Source organism: Podarcis erhardii (genome assembly GCF_964252035.2).
Source record: "Podarcis erhardii genome assembly, chromosome: 2".
NCBI lineage: Eukaryota > Metazoa > Chordata > Lepidosauria > Squamata > Lacertidae > Podarcis > Podarcis erhardii.
In genome coordinates, this window is record NC_138498.1 from 63,738,490 (window position 1) to 63,755,014 (window position 16,525).

Below are 16,525 nucleotides of genomic sequence, written 5' to 3' on the forward strand. Positions count from 1 at the left end.
GGTGGTGCAGGAATGACCTTGCTGCTGGGGGTCTCTCAAGTGGGCCTTTATGATGCAGAGGTCTCATTCTGCACTCTGGGGGCTAGAGACAGAAATAACTAAAACGGGAGAAGGAGTAAGTCACTTTTTTAGATATTATACGTAGTAGGTATAAATCATGAGTCCCCTATTTGAAATACCCCCAAGTGTGATGTCTGCACGTCTTGTCTCCCTAATAGGCCCACATATCAGAGGCACCCTTCTCCCCCCACCCTGCACCCAGTTTCCATTTAGTCGGGAAATAATCACGCTCCTTTGTATCTAGCGCTATTTCTGCCAAATCTATTTCGCCTGGAGGGGGTGGGCATAGGAATTACAAACATCAAGAGCAATCTCTCCCCACAGCAAAACATATATAGAGAAGGAAAAGAATAAACACAGGAAAGGGGGCTCCAAAGCCTCTGAGGAGAATGGAGAGTAACTGATTTTCCCGGTGGGGTGGAAGGATGAGGGCAATTTGGGCATGAATATGAATCTTTAGTCAAATAGGAAAGCGGCGGGGTGTGAGGAACAGAAGCAAAATGTTCATTGAAATTCACGTAGCAAAGCAAACCCACACACAAAGGGCCCCTGCTGGAAACCATCGTTCTGGGTCACATGGCAGTCAGGCCTGGCAGTGAGCGGGGTTTGGAAAAAGGAGACCCTTCTGGAAGAATTAAGGTAGCTGTACTAACTATACAGAGGGGACTGGGGCTGAGTACTTGCCGGCTGTCTTTGCTGTAGGAGCCTGAGAATTATTCTTTGCCTGTGTATGAAGTGGACTATTAATATCTCATTCACCCAGAGGGCCAAGGGCTTAATTTGGACGAAGGGAAATAAATGTTGCATTTCTTCTCCACAGAGGGGCCCACCAATCCATTCTCGGTCCTGAAGATTTTACTTTTATGTTTCCCTTCCCTGCGCTTTTGTCTTAATCGCATCTGCTTTCCCAGCAGCAGGAGAGGGGGATGTGAGAACAATTCCCTGACAATTTCTCCACAACGGGCTCCAGTACCTGGCTAGGGTAGGAGGGCAAGTGGGCGGAAGGAAAGATGGCAATCTTTTAATACCCGCAGAGCCTTTGCAAGTATAATAAGCTGTGCATGAGACTGCAAGTTGCCTGCCTCCATGTTCTTGTCATAGCTGCTTTGCTCCAGTGTAACGCAGCGCTAGGCTTGGCCATGTGAAATTCAGATTCAAATTCCCTCTCGGTTCTAAAGCTCATTGTGGCTGTATACACGTGATAGCCTTAAAGCACTTGGGAAGCACATTATTTCCGTCAAAGAACTCTGGGTCCTGCAGTTAACTTCTCACCGAGTTGCAATTCCAAGCAACCCTTAACAAACTACACTGGCTGCAAAGCTTTGAGCTTCTCACAAGTATACACACTCTTTCTCTTGGTACCTTCCATGTGTTCTATACAAAGTGACCGACCCAGAACTACTGCCTTCCACATCCTGGTGCCCTCCAGATATTTTGGACTACAACTCCCATCCCATCAGCCCCAGCCAGCGTGACCTGAATATAGCAGTTCCAAGTCTCCCCTCCCTCTTCTCTCACTCAGAATATTTACAGCTGGGGATGCAATGATGCAAAATGATGTTATCACCATGGCACAAGTTCCCCCCACCCGCCCCACTTTACTGGGGAAGCTTCGCAGAGCTCTAGAGCTATTCTACCTCCCCCCATCTCCCAATAGGGTATTTGGCCCAGATATCTAGAACACTGTTAACAAACAATGCAGATAGGATTTCAACAAAAGAAAGCAAAGAAAGCAGCATTTACAGAACTGGGGGTGGGGTGGGGTGGGAGGGGAGCCCCCAACAGCATCTGCCACAGGTTTCTCAAACTTGCAGAGAGTCCCCTAGATAGCTGGAGACTAGTTGCTATGGCAATGCAAATTATCACTAAGAAAGAAGCTCTGGTGGAAAAGAATAGTCTTCACCTCTGCTATACAGGATGCTTCCAGGCGGGAGTTTATTGTGGACTCGCTGTTGCTCAACCACATGACATCATTGTCATCAAAATGCCAGCCCCTCCCTCCCTCTCTCTCTCTCTCTCTCTCTCTATATATATATATATGATCTGGATTTCCCCTTACCATGGAAAACCCGTTAAGCAAAAACAATCCATTATATATATATGTCTGCAGCCACTGCAGACTCCACCCCCACAGGTGTGAATGAAATTCAGCACGACAGGCTGAATTTTGCTCATAAAAGACACCGTTCCATAACACAACAGGTACTGCAGTCTGGAAGGAATGTTAGAAAATGGGACAGAAGCACTAGCATTATAACCAGGAAAGCCAAGACAATATTCCCCACATCGAAATTCATCTGTAGTCTAACCACCATGTATGATTTGTGCAAGCAAATCAGGATGGATTCTGAATAAACAGGTCACCCGAAGGTCTCTAGCTCACTCGCACTGTGTGATCTTCCAGGCCCTGACCCAGCTAGATCATCACCACTGCGTGCTCCTCACCATTTCCTCCCACCAAGCTCTGCAACCCATCCATGGTCAAGCCTGCAACCCCTGCCCTGCCTCTAAGCAGTGGATCCTTTCCAGGTTTCTGGTATATTTTAAAACATGGGTCTGCACCATGCATTTAAAGCACATTAGTCGTTTAACCCTACCCAGAGACGTCTGTGGGTGGGATTCCTGCATTGCAGGGAGTTGGACTAGATGACCCTCGAGGTCCCTCCCAACTGTACAGTTCTGTGATTCTACGATCTGATGCACATTTAAAGCACATGGCTTCCCCCAAAGAACTATAGTTTCCTCACTCATAGATAGTTAACAAACTACAGTTCCCATGAATCTTTACAGATAGGTAGCCGTGTTGGTCTGCCATAGTCAAAACAAAATAAAAAAATTCCTTCCAGTAGCACCTTAAAGACCAACTAAGTTAGTTCTAGGTATGAGCTTTCGTGTGCATGCACACTTCTTCAGATACTATCTGAAGATACTATCTGAAGAAGTGTGCATGCACACGAAAGCTCATACCTAGAACTAACTTAGTTGGTCTTTAAGGTGCTACTGGAAGGAATTTTTTTTATTTTGTCATGAATCTTTAGGGGGAGTCATGTGCTTTATATGTGCATTGAGTATACTCTAAATGTATGCTGTGAATCTGTCAATAATACAAACTGTTAAGGGTGTGAATACTACTACAGTGGTACCTCTGGTTAAGTACTTAATTCGTTCCGGAGGTCCGTTCTTAACCTGAAACTGTTCTTAACCTGAAGCACCACTTTAGCTAATGGGGCCTCCTGCTGCTGCTGCGCCACCGGAGCACGATTTCTGTTCTCATCCTGAAGCAAAGTTCTTAACCCAAAGTACTATTTCTGGGTTAGCAGAGTCTGTAACCTGAAGCATCTGTAACCTGAAGCATATGTAACCCGAGGTACCACTGTATATTTGAAGATTATTGAAAATTGCTAATGGGGAAACTCCCATACCCTTTAGATCTGTCACATAGTCACACCTATGCCTACCATTATCCAATTTGTTTAGGTGGGAAGTCACACTGAAAGCTGCTCCTTACTCAAGTAGCTTGAAATCAGAGGTGGCAGGTGAAAGGTAGATGTTTGGATGAAGTGTGCACATAGCAATCTGAGCACTGCAGGTGCCTGTTAACAAAGGAACGTGCATGGGTGTATGTGAGGGGGGAGGAAGTGGTTGGCTTAGGAAGCATTCTCTGAGTATTATGTGTGTTTCAGGGGAACCAGTGTCTCATATGGATTAGACAAGACCATGATGTGCAGTACAACTGTGTAACCTTGTTCTATTAAAATTGAGACACGCCCCGATGAACAGGTCAGATATAATGAAAGGGATAGGCAAGCTTCATGGAAACTGTAGTTTGTTTGTTTTTTGCATTTCCCCTTCTCTCTGGCTAACTGCTCTCATTATCACTAAGCATTCAATGCATGCTACACATGCAGCACACACGCACACACACACACAGCGATATTCAGCTTGCCCTTTTTGTACTGCATGCAGGACCACCTCACAACTTCACAAGTTGCTCAGGAGAAAATGCTTGAGACACCAGTGTTCTCAAGGGGCACCAGTAAAGGAACCTGTGGCCCAGGCATTCTCCGTGTGGTACCTGTAGGCACACATATATCCACAAAGGCCTTCTGTATTGCCTGGAGGGTCCCCTTCCCCCACTCCTTCTCCCCAATTAGTCCTGTAAGACAACTAATTAGTCTTCTGTTCCGCAGCCCTGCTTTACATTTCACCGTCAAGCCAATGGACTAGGACCTGAGAGAGCAGTGTTCAAATCCCCACTCAACCATGAAGCTCACTGGGGGACCTTGAGCCAGTCACCATCTCTTAGGCTAACCTACCACACAGGGTTGTTGCGAGGATGAAATGGGGAGAAGGAGAACCATGTACATCACCTTGAGATCCGTGGAAGATAAATGCCGTATGTAAATGCAATAAATAAATAAACAAAAATTCAGTTCAGTTGATGGATGTTGCACATGTTACGGTTGTTTGCTTGTTAATAAAAGATCTGTTCTACATGGAATCTGGAACTTCATGCTGAAGACAACACTTAGTACAAGGAACGATATACATTGTGTGAAAGTGCTGTGGAATATTTGAGGGCTCTGCATGCTTTATCTCTCTCATGTAAGGCAGCTGAACAAAGGAAGAGGAAGGTGTTTGAGTATGAAGAACAGAGGAAGAGCGGAGTGATATTGAGAGGAAAATGGCAGCTTTAAACTTTGTCAGAGGTTTGAGCAGTTTAAAACAAGGTTTCAGTACAGCAAGAAAGGAGCTGGGAAAGAGTCTACAGTATCACGTTAGCTTCTTGGTGTTAGTTTCTGTGCTGTATCCATTTCTGCTATTTCTTCTTGTTAAAACTTTTTTTTAAAAAAAATAACCCTAAAATTCCATATCCATTCAGACCTCTCCCACCACTTCCCATTCTCAGTGACCTTCCCTTCTAGCTCCCATGCCATGGCCAGTACGGCTGGGCAATCTGCCTTCTCTTATGCTCCTCTGCCACACCCTGACTTCACGCAAATCCAGGATTTTGATGTAGCATTACAAATCCTTCAAGGGGAGCCATGTGGCGACACTCTTACATTTTTATTATATAGTAAGATTGGAGCTGTCTCTCTCTTTTCTTTCAAAGGTTGTGTGCGCACATGTTCAGGAAGGAACCAGAAGGACATGTGTGCAAGAGCATATTGCGCAGAGTTCTGTGTACTGTGGCTGGGATTCACTGTGTCCATATTTCAGTTTGCATGTAGGTGGTTGAGTGGGTGATGCATCCCTGCTGGCATTCAGACATGCATAAAGCTCGACAGCAAGTAGTGCTCACATGAGCCCCCCCCCCCCCCGGAAATATATCCCTTCATTCAGCCTTCACTACGATCATGCACATTGTACAAAGGCGGTCTGTAGAAGAGAGCAGAGATGAAAGACCAAACTAGATTTGCCGTTAAATACAACTTTGGTTTTGTTCTTTAAAAAAATGCATATGACATCCACTAGGGTGGCTGATAATTATTGGGATCACTACAAGTCTATGATTCTATGATAAGTGGAGAGGAGGAGTTTAACAATTTCCTCCCCAGCTGCAGCCCTGAGGAAAATCCATTCTGAACCTGCTATTTGCATTGGGAGGAAATCCCCAGTTGGCACCAAATTTGGCTGGTCCAGAGCTATCCATAAAATCCCAATTACTCCTATTACACCCACACTTTCCTTCCTCAATATGATTTGGTATGATTCAATGTGAACCAGTTGCCACCATTGCATATAGAGAAAGCATCTTTTCACAGCTGATGTAAATGAGCATCTTGGAAGTGCCTCTTCCCCATAAGTCCCATGGGGAAAATAAGTCCATTCTCTCTCTCTCTCTTTCTCTCTCTCACTCACACACACACACACACACACACACAGAGAGAGAGAGAGAGAGAGAGAGAGAGAGAGAGAGAGAGTAAGTAGCGTCTGGTTTGCCACTGTTGGAAACTACATGTTGAACTACATGCAGCTTTGGTTTAATTTGGCAAGCACAGCTTTAGTCATAGTATTGAAAGATAACGTTGGTAATAATCAGCAGTGTTGATTCACTCATACGATTACGGCTCATGGCTCCAAAGGAAAACAGCTCTCTACGACTATGCAAAATAGACACACAGAAACACACACACACATTCAGCCAATGCTATAAATGCCTTGCTGTTGATGGTGTCATGAATATAAACCTGTTGTCTGAAAGCAAAAAATGCTTGAAATATATTATTTATATAAGGTCAGGATACCTGAATTTGACACTCATGGTTGAATTTCCATGTGGTGTGGGAGACCTCAGGCCTGTGGCCCTCCAAGCCTCTCTATCTGGTCCTCAGGACTCTTCCCCACACCCTCCCCAGAGTCACACACCCTCTTCTCTCTAGGGCACCAACACTGCTTTGCACCCTCCTTGACTGGAATGTGTCATTGAACTGCCTTTTGCCTGCCTGGGTGCAGAATAGAGAGGGTGTGTGTGATGAAACCAGCTGGCCTACTATACAAAGATAAATTTTACTTCCTTTTTTTGTTCTGCCTAATTTTGCCTCTGGCCCTGCCCACCCCTGGCATGTGGCCTTCAGGACATGGTCCAAAAGGGAATGTGGCTGCTTGGCTAAAAAAAGTTCTCCACTCGTGAAGCAGAAGTTTCTAAGGTGTTTGGAAAGTGCTGTTTTTGCACTGGTACCTCTTTGTTCAGGATCAGCAATGCCCATGCAGCCTGCACCACCAACTTCTCATTCCTGAAACAGGGGAGGTGAGGGTGTAAGTATACCAGCGAGGTCTGAGAGGCTCTTCTCATCTGGGTTACACGTTTCCAGGAGATTTATTAACCAGAATGCCTACATGCTTTGAGGACGTGCAATATATTTCCCTCTGCTACAGTGTAATTTACATTCATATTTACATCTGTGTGATATTTTTATATTGCCCTTCCACCATGTTCCTGGGGTGCTTTACTAAAGCAGGGGTAGCCAACTCATTGTTGGACTCCGATTCCCATCAGCCCCAGTCAAGGATGATGGGCGCTGTAGTCTAACAACACCTGGGAGGAACTACCGTGGCTACCCCAGACAAAAAAGAACAAGGCAATGAAAATACTAAATAAATAAATAACAACAATGCCATGCAGGACACTTGTTGAAGAACCATACCTGAGAACTGCACCCTCTCATCATCATGGTGCAACTTGAACAAACCAAGGGAACCAGTTACGGGTTCTGTTCTAAAGTGATGGAGGCCACACAGTATATAACTGAAGAACCACTGTGGCCCGGTGATAGACTAGAGATGGATCTATACTCACTCTTTAAACATTCTTAGAACGGTGTTGTTGATATCATTCTAACATAAAAGGAATCTTGATTTCTTATTTGCCTCCTTTTCTACAAGGCCTAACCACTTATTTCATGGGGAGAACTCTACAGCACTCTCTGGTGTCACATTTTAATAATGCATTATTGATGTTTTAAAAGAACGTCGTTATCATAACCCTTTAAAAACTCGTTTTTAGTGTTACGAGTGTAGATGAGTCCTATGTCTAGTGGGGACCAGACTCAGGTTCCCACTCAGCTATGAAGCTCACTAGATGAGCTTGGGCCAGCCACTATGTCTCAGTCTGCCCAGCCTCGCAGCCTCTTGTAAATATATTATAATGCCAGGGGACAGAAGTCCACCATGTTGAGCCCCTTCGAAGACAAACAGGAAATAAATGCAAAGAACATGCACTCTGGCTACTGGAAACAATATAACTGAGCTCCCTTTGTCTGAAAAGTGGCAAAGGAGGTTTTGGCACACCATGTTCATGAATAAACTTACTTATCAGAAGAGGTTTGGGTGGAAGTAGCCAACTGTCAGTGGGAGGAGAGCAGCTTCTGCCTTAATTTTAATTTCTGAGTGCATGCAGGTCCCTGCCACACAGGCAGCAGCATCCCTGAGGCAAAAAGAGCTTCCTTCCCCACAGTTCTTCACACTTGTGAGCCTGTGAGGCCACCTGCCTGCCTCCCACTCCTCCTCCAAACCATTTTCAGGGCTTATTTCCCTTCTAGAAAGAAAAGTGTGGGTTGGGAAATTTCTCCCCTTCTTATTTGTTCAGCAAATCCTTTCTTTCCCCCTGCAGCTCCGGGAATGAAGGGCCTGATTATATATTGTCACATGATAATTCCACTCAGCCACTTCTTTTGCCTGCTCATGGGGGGGGGGGTGAACTCAAAGAACTCAGACAGAGGCGTTCTGCTCTTTTTCTTTGCCTCTCTCCGATTCCCTCCAGCCCTGCCCTCTTCATTTCTATGCCCCTTCTCCATCTTCTTTGTCCCTCCCCAACCCTCTTTGGGACTGAGTATTCTTACAATTCCATGACAAACATTAGGGTGGAAAACATCTGCTTCCATCAGGTATCAGCTCGTGCATTCAGAGTGATCGATCAATGGCATTTCCCCCCAAGAGAAGCTAGTTTTCTCTGCCTCCCTAATGATAAGAGCTGCCTCTCCCAACCTGCTGCGCTCTGAATGTTTGGGACTACAACTCCCTGCCCAAATCATTCAAAGGTCACCAGGTCAGGGAACTACTGGGGTTTTGACCATACTATCAAATTTTCGAGTGCTGCAAGAAAACTGAATTCTGGAAATGCTGCCTTCACATTCCTGGGATTGGAGGGAGGCCAGTTTAACTAGACCCACTCAGTAATGCTAGCATTGAGAAGGATATTCCTGGTGTGGCGTCAGCTCTTCCCTGCTTTTTAATTATCGCCATTCCCCATGCCTCAAAAGAAAAAGAAAGTCTTATCTTCTAGTTTTGTTCTAGGGACGGGAGCAGTGTGACTTTGCGCAGTCAAAGGCTCTGCTAAGTGTCAAGATGTATAATAAAAAGTAGTGGCCATCGAAAAGATAATGCTGCCAAACACACCAGTGGATCATTGTAACAGGAATAATTCATTCCAAGTGAATTTCTGTAAACAGGGATTCAGATTGATGTAAAAAATAATAATAATCCTGCTGTAAAGCACCAAGCAGTTGTATAACATTTTACGCAATGAAAAACTCCTTGCTGAACAGCGCAAGTCATGGTCTCCGCCCCACCCCCGTTATTTCTTAACATAGAGGATATTTGATACAAAAAGGTCATAGATGACATTACATTTTCCATAGATGACATTAAGTCAGACCTTACAACCATTCCCCCCCCCCACGTCACAAGTGTAATTTACTGGAACTTATCATTTGAATTTTAAAAAACTGCATTGAAAACATAGTTTGTAAAAAAAAAATTTAAACTCTATTATGCAATTTTCAAAAGCTAAGAAATAAAAAAATGATATTACAAATAAAAATGTAACCTCCCCCCTAATATTGTGTTTTAAAGAATCTAAAGGATACTAGATCATGTGTGTGTGAGAGAGTGAGCGAGAGAGAACAAAACCAAATTATAAGGAGCTTCTCCAGCCTCATATTTTATATGTTCTCCAGTTCCTGCCTGAGGCTTCAGTAAATGTTCAATATTACAACGGTATGTTCCATTCTAAAACCTTTCAGAGCTTTTCGAGAGTGCCAACAAGTGTGCCAATGGGGTGATCTAGTGCACATTGTTCACTTAGGTTTTCAAAATCTTTTGGACGACGTCCCTCTCCAAAAAGCTCCTGAGAAGGCTTAGCAGTCCTGGGACAGGAGGAGAGGCCCTCCTATGCTTCAGTAAAGAACCAGAAACAGAAAGTAGGAATAAATGAACAGTCCCATGCTAGAAATCATTAGGGAAAGGATCAACAAATAAAAACATCAAGATTGCAATGCCTTTAAAGAAACCTATGGTGTGACTGCACCTTGGAATACTGTGTACTCCTGTTTCCTGCATCTCACAAAAGTGCATTGTAGAGGTGGAAAAGGCATAGGAAAGGGCAAGCAAAATGATCAAGGGGATGGAGTAACACCCTCATGAGAAAGGGTTACAACTTTGGGGGCTCTATAGATTGGGGGGAGGGCAGGAGAGTAATGGAGGAACGTGATAGTTGTGTATAAAGTATGTACAGTATAGAGAAATTATTGTTATTATTATAAAGATATTCCCCACTCCCTTTCATAATACTAGAACTTGAGGTCATGCAAATGAATCTGAATGTCGGGAGATTCAGGGCAGACAAAAGGAGCTTCTTCTTCACACAGCTCATAGCTGAACTACAAAATTCACTTGCACAATAAGTGCTGATGGATGTGCTGATTTAGATAGCTCTAAAAGTGGATCAGAAAAAGGCATGGAGGAAATGGGGAACAATGGCTATTGTTGTCATGATGGCCATATACCACCTCCAGGTGCCAGGTGCCGAGGAAGAACAGCTGGGGAGCGCTATTGCTCTTAGGTTCTGCTTTTGGGTTTTCTATAGTCCTCTGGTTGGCTACTGTGGGAAAGAGGATGCTGAAGAGGCCCTTGAACATAAGGGTGCTCTTGTGTTTTTACAGTAATTTTAATATTGATTTACTGGATAAAAGGTGTGCATTTCTGCTGGTGACAACACCTGGGAGCTAATGATATGGAATTCCATGCTCTTTAATTATCCTGTGCTTTCGTACAGTGCACGTGGACCATTTGAAGCTGGACCATATGTGCATCTAGAAGATGCATGATGCTGGTCTTAACCATATATTGATATTATTGCAAACTGGAACTACAGAGCTTGAAGGGACTGAAGGGTAGTTTCACCACTGCTGGTATACCCAAAGAGGAAGGGATACAAATCTTCAGAAGAGGTATCAACCTGTAGGAGAATTGGGCGCTGATGGCGCATTTTAGTTTGTGAGCTATCTGTGTTTACTACTCTCCTTGCACCAGCAATGTTCAAGGAGGAGACATGGCACAATCCCCTTGGGGGGTGATGATTCAGATGTGCTGATTCAGCATTCTGAAGACTTGGAGCTCACTATGACCAAAAGCTCTGTGGCAGAACATCATATGCTCATTACGCCTTTCTAATCTCTCACTGAAAACACCACTGTATACAAATTACTGTTTTCCTAGGAAGTTCACTCCATTACTGATCAGATCTTAATTTAGAACAATGTTCTTAATGGTTAACTTAAAATGACTTTAAAACCATTCAACATAGCCAGGTAAAGATAGATGATAGGTATAACGTAATGTTTCTCTACCAACAGTTCTGTTTCATATGGCACTGGAAAAGCTGCCCTCAGAATTTGACGGAGTTATTGTGTGTCTCAATATACTGGAAGCCTTTCCAATGAGCAAGACTGAATTCAAATTTAGATGTTCCTTACCAATGAAAGCTCTACACTTTGGCTACCTTTAAAGGTAAAGGTAAAGGTACCCCTGCCCGTACGGGCCAGTCTTGCCAGACTCTAGGGTTGCGCGCTCATCTCACTCTATAGGCCGGGAGCCAGCGCTGTCCACAGACACTTCCGGGTCACGTGGCCAGCGTGACAAGCTGCATCTGGCAAGCCAGCGCAGCACACGGAACGCCGTTTACCTTCCTGCTGGTAAGCGGTCCCTATTTATCTACTTGCATCCGGGGGTGCTTTCGAACTGCTAGGTTGGCAGGCGCTGGGACCGAACGACGGGAGCACACCCCGCCGCGGGGATTCGAACCGCCGACCATGCGATCGGCAAATCCTAGGCGCTGAGGTTTTACCCAGAGCGCCACCCGCGTCCCCTTTACTTGATATCAATTCTGAAAATTGTTCTTTCCATGGCCAAACAGTAGGGTTGCTTGGTTCCAAGTACTACTACTACCACTAATAATAATAAAAATAATAATATGTTGGATTGGTGGGATTTTTCTTTTGCTTTGATTTTGAACAAAAAAATTTCTTCAGCCAAGGGTGCTTCCACACAACCTGTTTACTACACATTCAGCCTGATTTGTTTACGGGGAGGTTAAATGATGCTGCATCAAAGTGTTATTCTGAACTTTCCTTAACACAAAAGGTCTGATCCTTTGGGGAAGTGGTTTTGCAGTGCAAGAGCTCCCAATCAACTCTCACTGTGGAACCTGAATTTGCCAGTATGCAATGACCGCTCCCCACTTAAAACGGGGGGCGCCTTTTGCGTGGACGCGTGCAGCCCTGGATCTGGAGTGGCCCCATCAGCATAGGCTTTGCCTTCCCTCAGGTGGGATACCTGGAGGTCCCCGCCTACCCCAGCGAGTTGTCCTATCCCACCTGGGGGAAGTGTTGCCAGGGAAACCAGGCCAGGTAAGGGGAGGGATTACCTGCCCACACAATAGAGGGTGGATGCAATTGAATCCCACCTGGAGACAGTGATGTTCCAAGAATGATTTTCCAGTCCAATTTAAGACAAACATAAATATCAAACCACAGTATTTTATATGCTGAATATATTTCCTTTCTCAAGTCACTTTGTTCCCCACAGGTCCCTGGAAATGTACATAATCGGAGGTATTTCACTCCGTCTCCACCAGGGGCAGCATACTCACAAGTTCCTTTTCATAGCTTGCAGTCTGCCAAAATGTACTTTGCTTTCTCATCCTGGAGTGCCTTTGTCTTATATAACACAAATAGCAACCTCCACACACCACATCTTCCAACTAACATACACTCCATATAGCCAGTGGTGTGTTAGATCTTTCAAAGAGCCATGTTTTAGGAGTGCTGTGGGGAGAATGAGAAATGCCAAGTCTACTCCCTTGGTGCTGCCATCTTTATCCTGGTGGGATTTGCAAGCCCATTATTTCTTCGTTGTGTGAATCTAGAATATAATAAGCGGGGGGATGGTGGACGTGTTCCCTGAAAGAGCTATATTTTTGTTACACATTTACTCAATATGAGAAGGGTGTGACATTAGGCATTTCCACAAAAACATAATGCATGTTAATAATGCTAACAACGACATAGCCAAAATTTATTGATAGTAGCCCAGTACTCAAAATAATCTCTTGAAACAAATAATTTGCATACCAGTGGATCATCTGTGTGAGTAGTTCAGTTTGAGGACTAGGACACGAGTTGCCTCAGTAAACGCATGGATAAGCTTTTAAGATGCAAATAACATTCTTTGGGGTTTGCTTGTGTTTGGAAGAAGGTGCCCGCCAAACAAACCCCTTCATGTCTAGTAAAAACAATCTCTGACAGTGTCCTACATAAGAGTACGCTCTGAAATATCTTAGGATGAAGATATGCATAACCTCATGCCTCAAGTTAAACAAAACCTCTCCAGCAAATCCCACTTGTTTTGGCTTTCTTCCTGAGGAAGTGGCCATCTTGCAACCGTGTTGAGTAACATGTAATGCAATATCCAGAAAACATTTTAACAACGTGGCTCACTGCTCAAAGGACTATGGAAAACAGTGGGTGAAGTGTGCTTTGGGCAGATCCGCCAGACAGAGACATGTTCCATGCAACACTTGTCCTTTCCTTCCTGCGTCACAGTCAATAACATTTCACAACCAAAGGCACATGCAGCCTTCCATGGGATACTGTGTGACACCAACAATCTCCTCCTAAGCTGTAACAGAGGAGGAAAAATGGAAGTTCTGCCACACCCTTCTGACCATAGGAATGTTTGAGTGAAGTGCTGGGTGAAGTGACAGGAAATGAGCCAGGGCAGGGGGGGGGGGGAGTCAGTAATGGATGCTGACCATACCAAACTGTTGTGAGGTAACCAAAGATAGCCAGCTTTTTTATTTTTAACCTGAATTCTCACACTGTTGGAACACTGTGCCCTCTCTTTCTGAGCCATCTAAACGCTGCTCCTTATAAGCTCTCCATCCAATTCAGTGGCTCTTGTGAACACTTCACAGACTCACAGCCATTAGCACCCCTCAAAATAGCACCTGCATGAGGGCTGGGGGTGATGTTAGAAAGCTTCCCGAAGAAACAGGTTTGAGTCTTTCCCAGGTGTCAATTAAGAAGGAATCGTACTCATCTTCTGGACTGAAATAAAGCTTTGCAGAGATCTGGCCACTGACTCATCACTCCGCCACCTAAGCATGATTCAACAGCCCAAATGTTTGTGAAAATAAATGCAGTGTCTGGTGAACCACATCTAAATATGTTCCCTGCATAAATGCATATGTGTACACACATCAGAGGGGTACATGTACCCTGCTAGTTTAAACGGGTTCAACGTCTGTGGAGTTGACTCTTACTGAATTTATCCCACTTTGTCCTGTTCTCCGCTTTAAATTGCATGTGCTAAACCACATGTGTTAACACATGAGTCTAATTTCCTCTACCACCCCTTCTCGAATCTTGTTTGCTGTGAAGATATCCCCCAGTGCAACTAAACGCATCCAAAATTCCAGGTACTTGCATGCAAACATTTATACGTATGCAAAGTACCACTGTGTGGACTTGGAGAAACACGAATATCAGCAAACAGACACACCTACATATTCAAATCAGGGGCACATATTCACAATATGTTGCAAAGACAGAAAAATGCCAGCACAAACAAGAGGGTCTCCAACAAAGGATTATTTATACAGACACTTAGGATTGTCAACGTGTGTGGAGAAAAAGCACATAAACACACAAAAATCCATAAATGCTCACTATTCGAGGATCATTTATAGGAGATACCTTTCCAGTCTTGAACATCTAAATGTGTTCTTATGAACAAGTTACATATCTATAGATCTAGATATACAGACACACATATACAAGGCACACTACTGACACATGAAAGATATATGCATTGCCTGATATGCATCTAAGATACTTGATCATGTAAAGTGAATTCTCACATTCTTTAAAGTGAAGTGCATATGCAAAGTGAAACAGATATATAAATTCACAAATGTGGTCATATATATGCACACAAACATACTCTGAAAAAGAGATATGCAAGCTGACTGCAAAAGAGAGGTGCAAACCTAGCTGTGCATGCAAAGATGTGGTTTAATATGCAAAACTATACACTGTCACATCTGTTAATTACAGTCTCAAAAACCCAACTGGCATTCTCTCATTCTGTTTCTATTGCATACCTGTGAGTGTTTTTACACACAGGTTTCAGGGTTCTCTCTAAAACTGTCTCACCTGAAAAGAGGGTTAAGGGAATGTAAGGAATGGGGCAACTGCAATCCAGGGCTGCTTTACAGTCCATCGTTCCCTGGGAAGACAGCAACTTCCCCGGAAAGTTGTGCTTTGCGAGGCAAATCAAGCACATCAACTTCCCCAAGAAGAAAGTGGCACTTGGCGTAATTATTTTAACCAGGATCCTAGTGCCCTTGCCCTCTCCTGCTGGGTCATCTCAGAACTACAGATAGCAACACAAGTACAGTATACACGCACAGCAAGTGTGAACGATGTTAGCAAGTGATTTTAACACTTCCCACACTGATCTCATTGCTTTACAAAAGTGGAGGAATATGGAACCCTTATTTTATCAGCAGACTGAAAAAATGTTTTGCCAGCTCCAAGAATGGCTCTCCTTTCCTGGAAGCCCCCCTCCTGCCCTCTTTAAAGCCTACATTTCCCTGCTCTCCTGCGAGTTTGTTTTATTGTTCACTCCGTTGCCTTTTCTCCCCCCACTCCCCCCGGGATGCCAGCTGTTCCCATTCTAGCTAATGCCTCCATCCCCCACTCCGACTCCTCAGTCCAGTACTCTCATTCATTTCCAGTACAATCCCTGCCCCCAAAACACACACACACTGTATCTGTCTTAAACTTACTTCCCCAGCTCTTCAAAGAGCTGGTATTCTTCCGTGAACCGGGTGCAGGTGATGGTTGCCATCCTGGATGGTGACTGCCTCCCCTGGCGTGAAGTTTTACACAAACACCTCTCCTCTCTTGAGCACGCACTTTCTCGTTTTCCTCTTTGCTCCTAGCGCTCTCGCCTTCTCAGAGGTAAATAAGCGAATATGTATGATTGACAAGCCTGGAGATAATGATGAGGGCAATTTGTCTTCTCAGCCTCACAAGCCTTCGTCAGCATCCAGTTCTCCATAGCAACCACCTCTGGAACGCCCTGGTTTTGTTGCCTGGGTAACTGCTTCCCAAACACCTGCTTCGCCCGCTACTTTACAGCTCTCTAACGCCCTGACTCTGTCACTGTGAAAACTGCATCCTTAGCCAGAAAACAGAAGATGACTTGAAGGAGAAGACTATATATATATATATATATATATATATATATATATATAGGCAAATTAAGTCAAGCAACTGAGAATTAACTGGGGCAAAAAGGTTACTATGGAAACTGCAGTTTCCACATTACAGGATGGTCTCTGGAAAGACAGGATGCTGTTGCCCTGGCAACTGCATCTTATTCTCCAGAAAGACAGGTATTGCTGCGTTGCCCAGGCAACTGCAATACTTTCAAGGTTTAAAGGAACATTGTGCTTCCTTCAGCCACAGCTACTTTTGGGGGAGATATAAGGGGCTGCTTCTGAAGGCACTTGTGAGTCTTACTTAGGACCATTAGAATGGGGTGCCTTTAAAGGGATACACCATGGTTTTTGAATAAATAAAGTATAAAGCAGTCTGAATTTTTCCAATTCCTGTAGGGG

The 16,525-nt window shown here is 44.2% G+C and overlaps 1 protein-coding gene across 3 annotated transcripts in view; it reads right to left on the minus strand.

Annotated features, from left to right (window-relative positions):
• Positions 1 to 16,027, minus strand: part of CAMK2A (calcium/calmodulin dependent protein kinase II alpha) — a 105,342-nt gene extending 89,315 nt beyond the window's left edge. The window contains exon 1 of one of the 3 annotated variants that reach the window (XR_014153867.1): positions 15,689 to 16,027. Coding sequence is in view for 1 of the 3 variants with exons in the window: in XM_081851446.1 (XP_081707572.1) it covers positions 15,689 to 15,750 (62 nt within the window). In the remaining 2 variants the exon portion in view is untranslated. The remainder of the gene's footprint in view (positions 1 to 15,688) is intronic. The other 2 variants (XR_014153868.1, XM_081851446.1) reach the window with 2 other exon arrangements.
• Between the last annotated feature and the right edge of the window lie 498 nt (positions 16,028 to 16,525).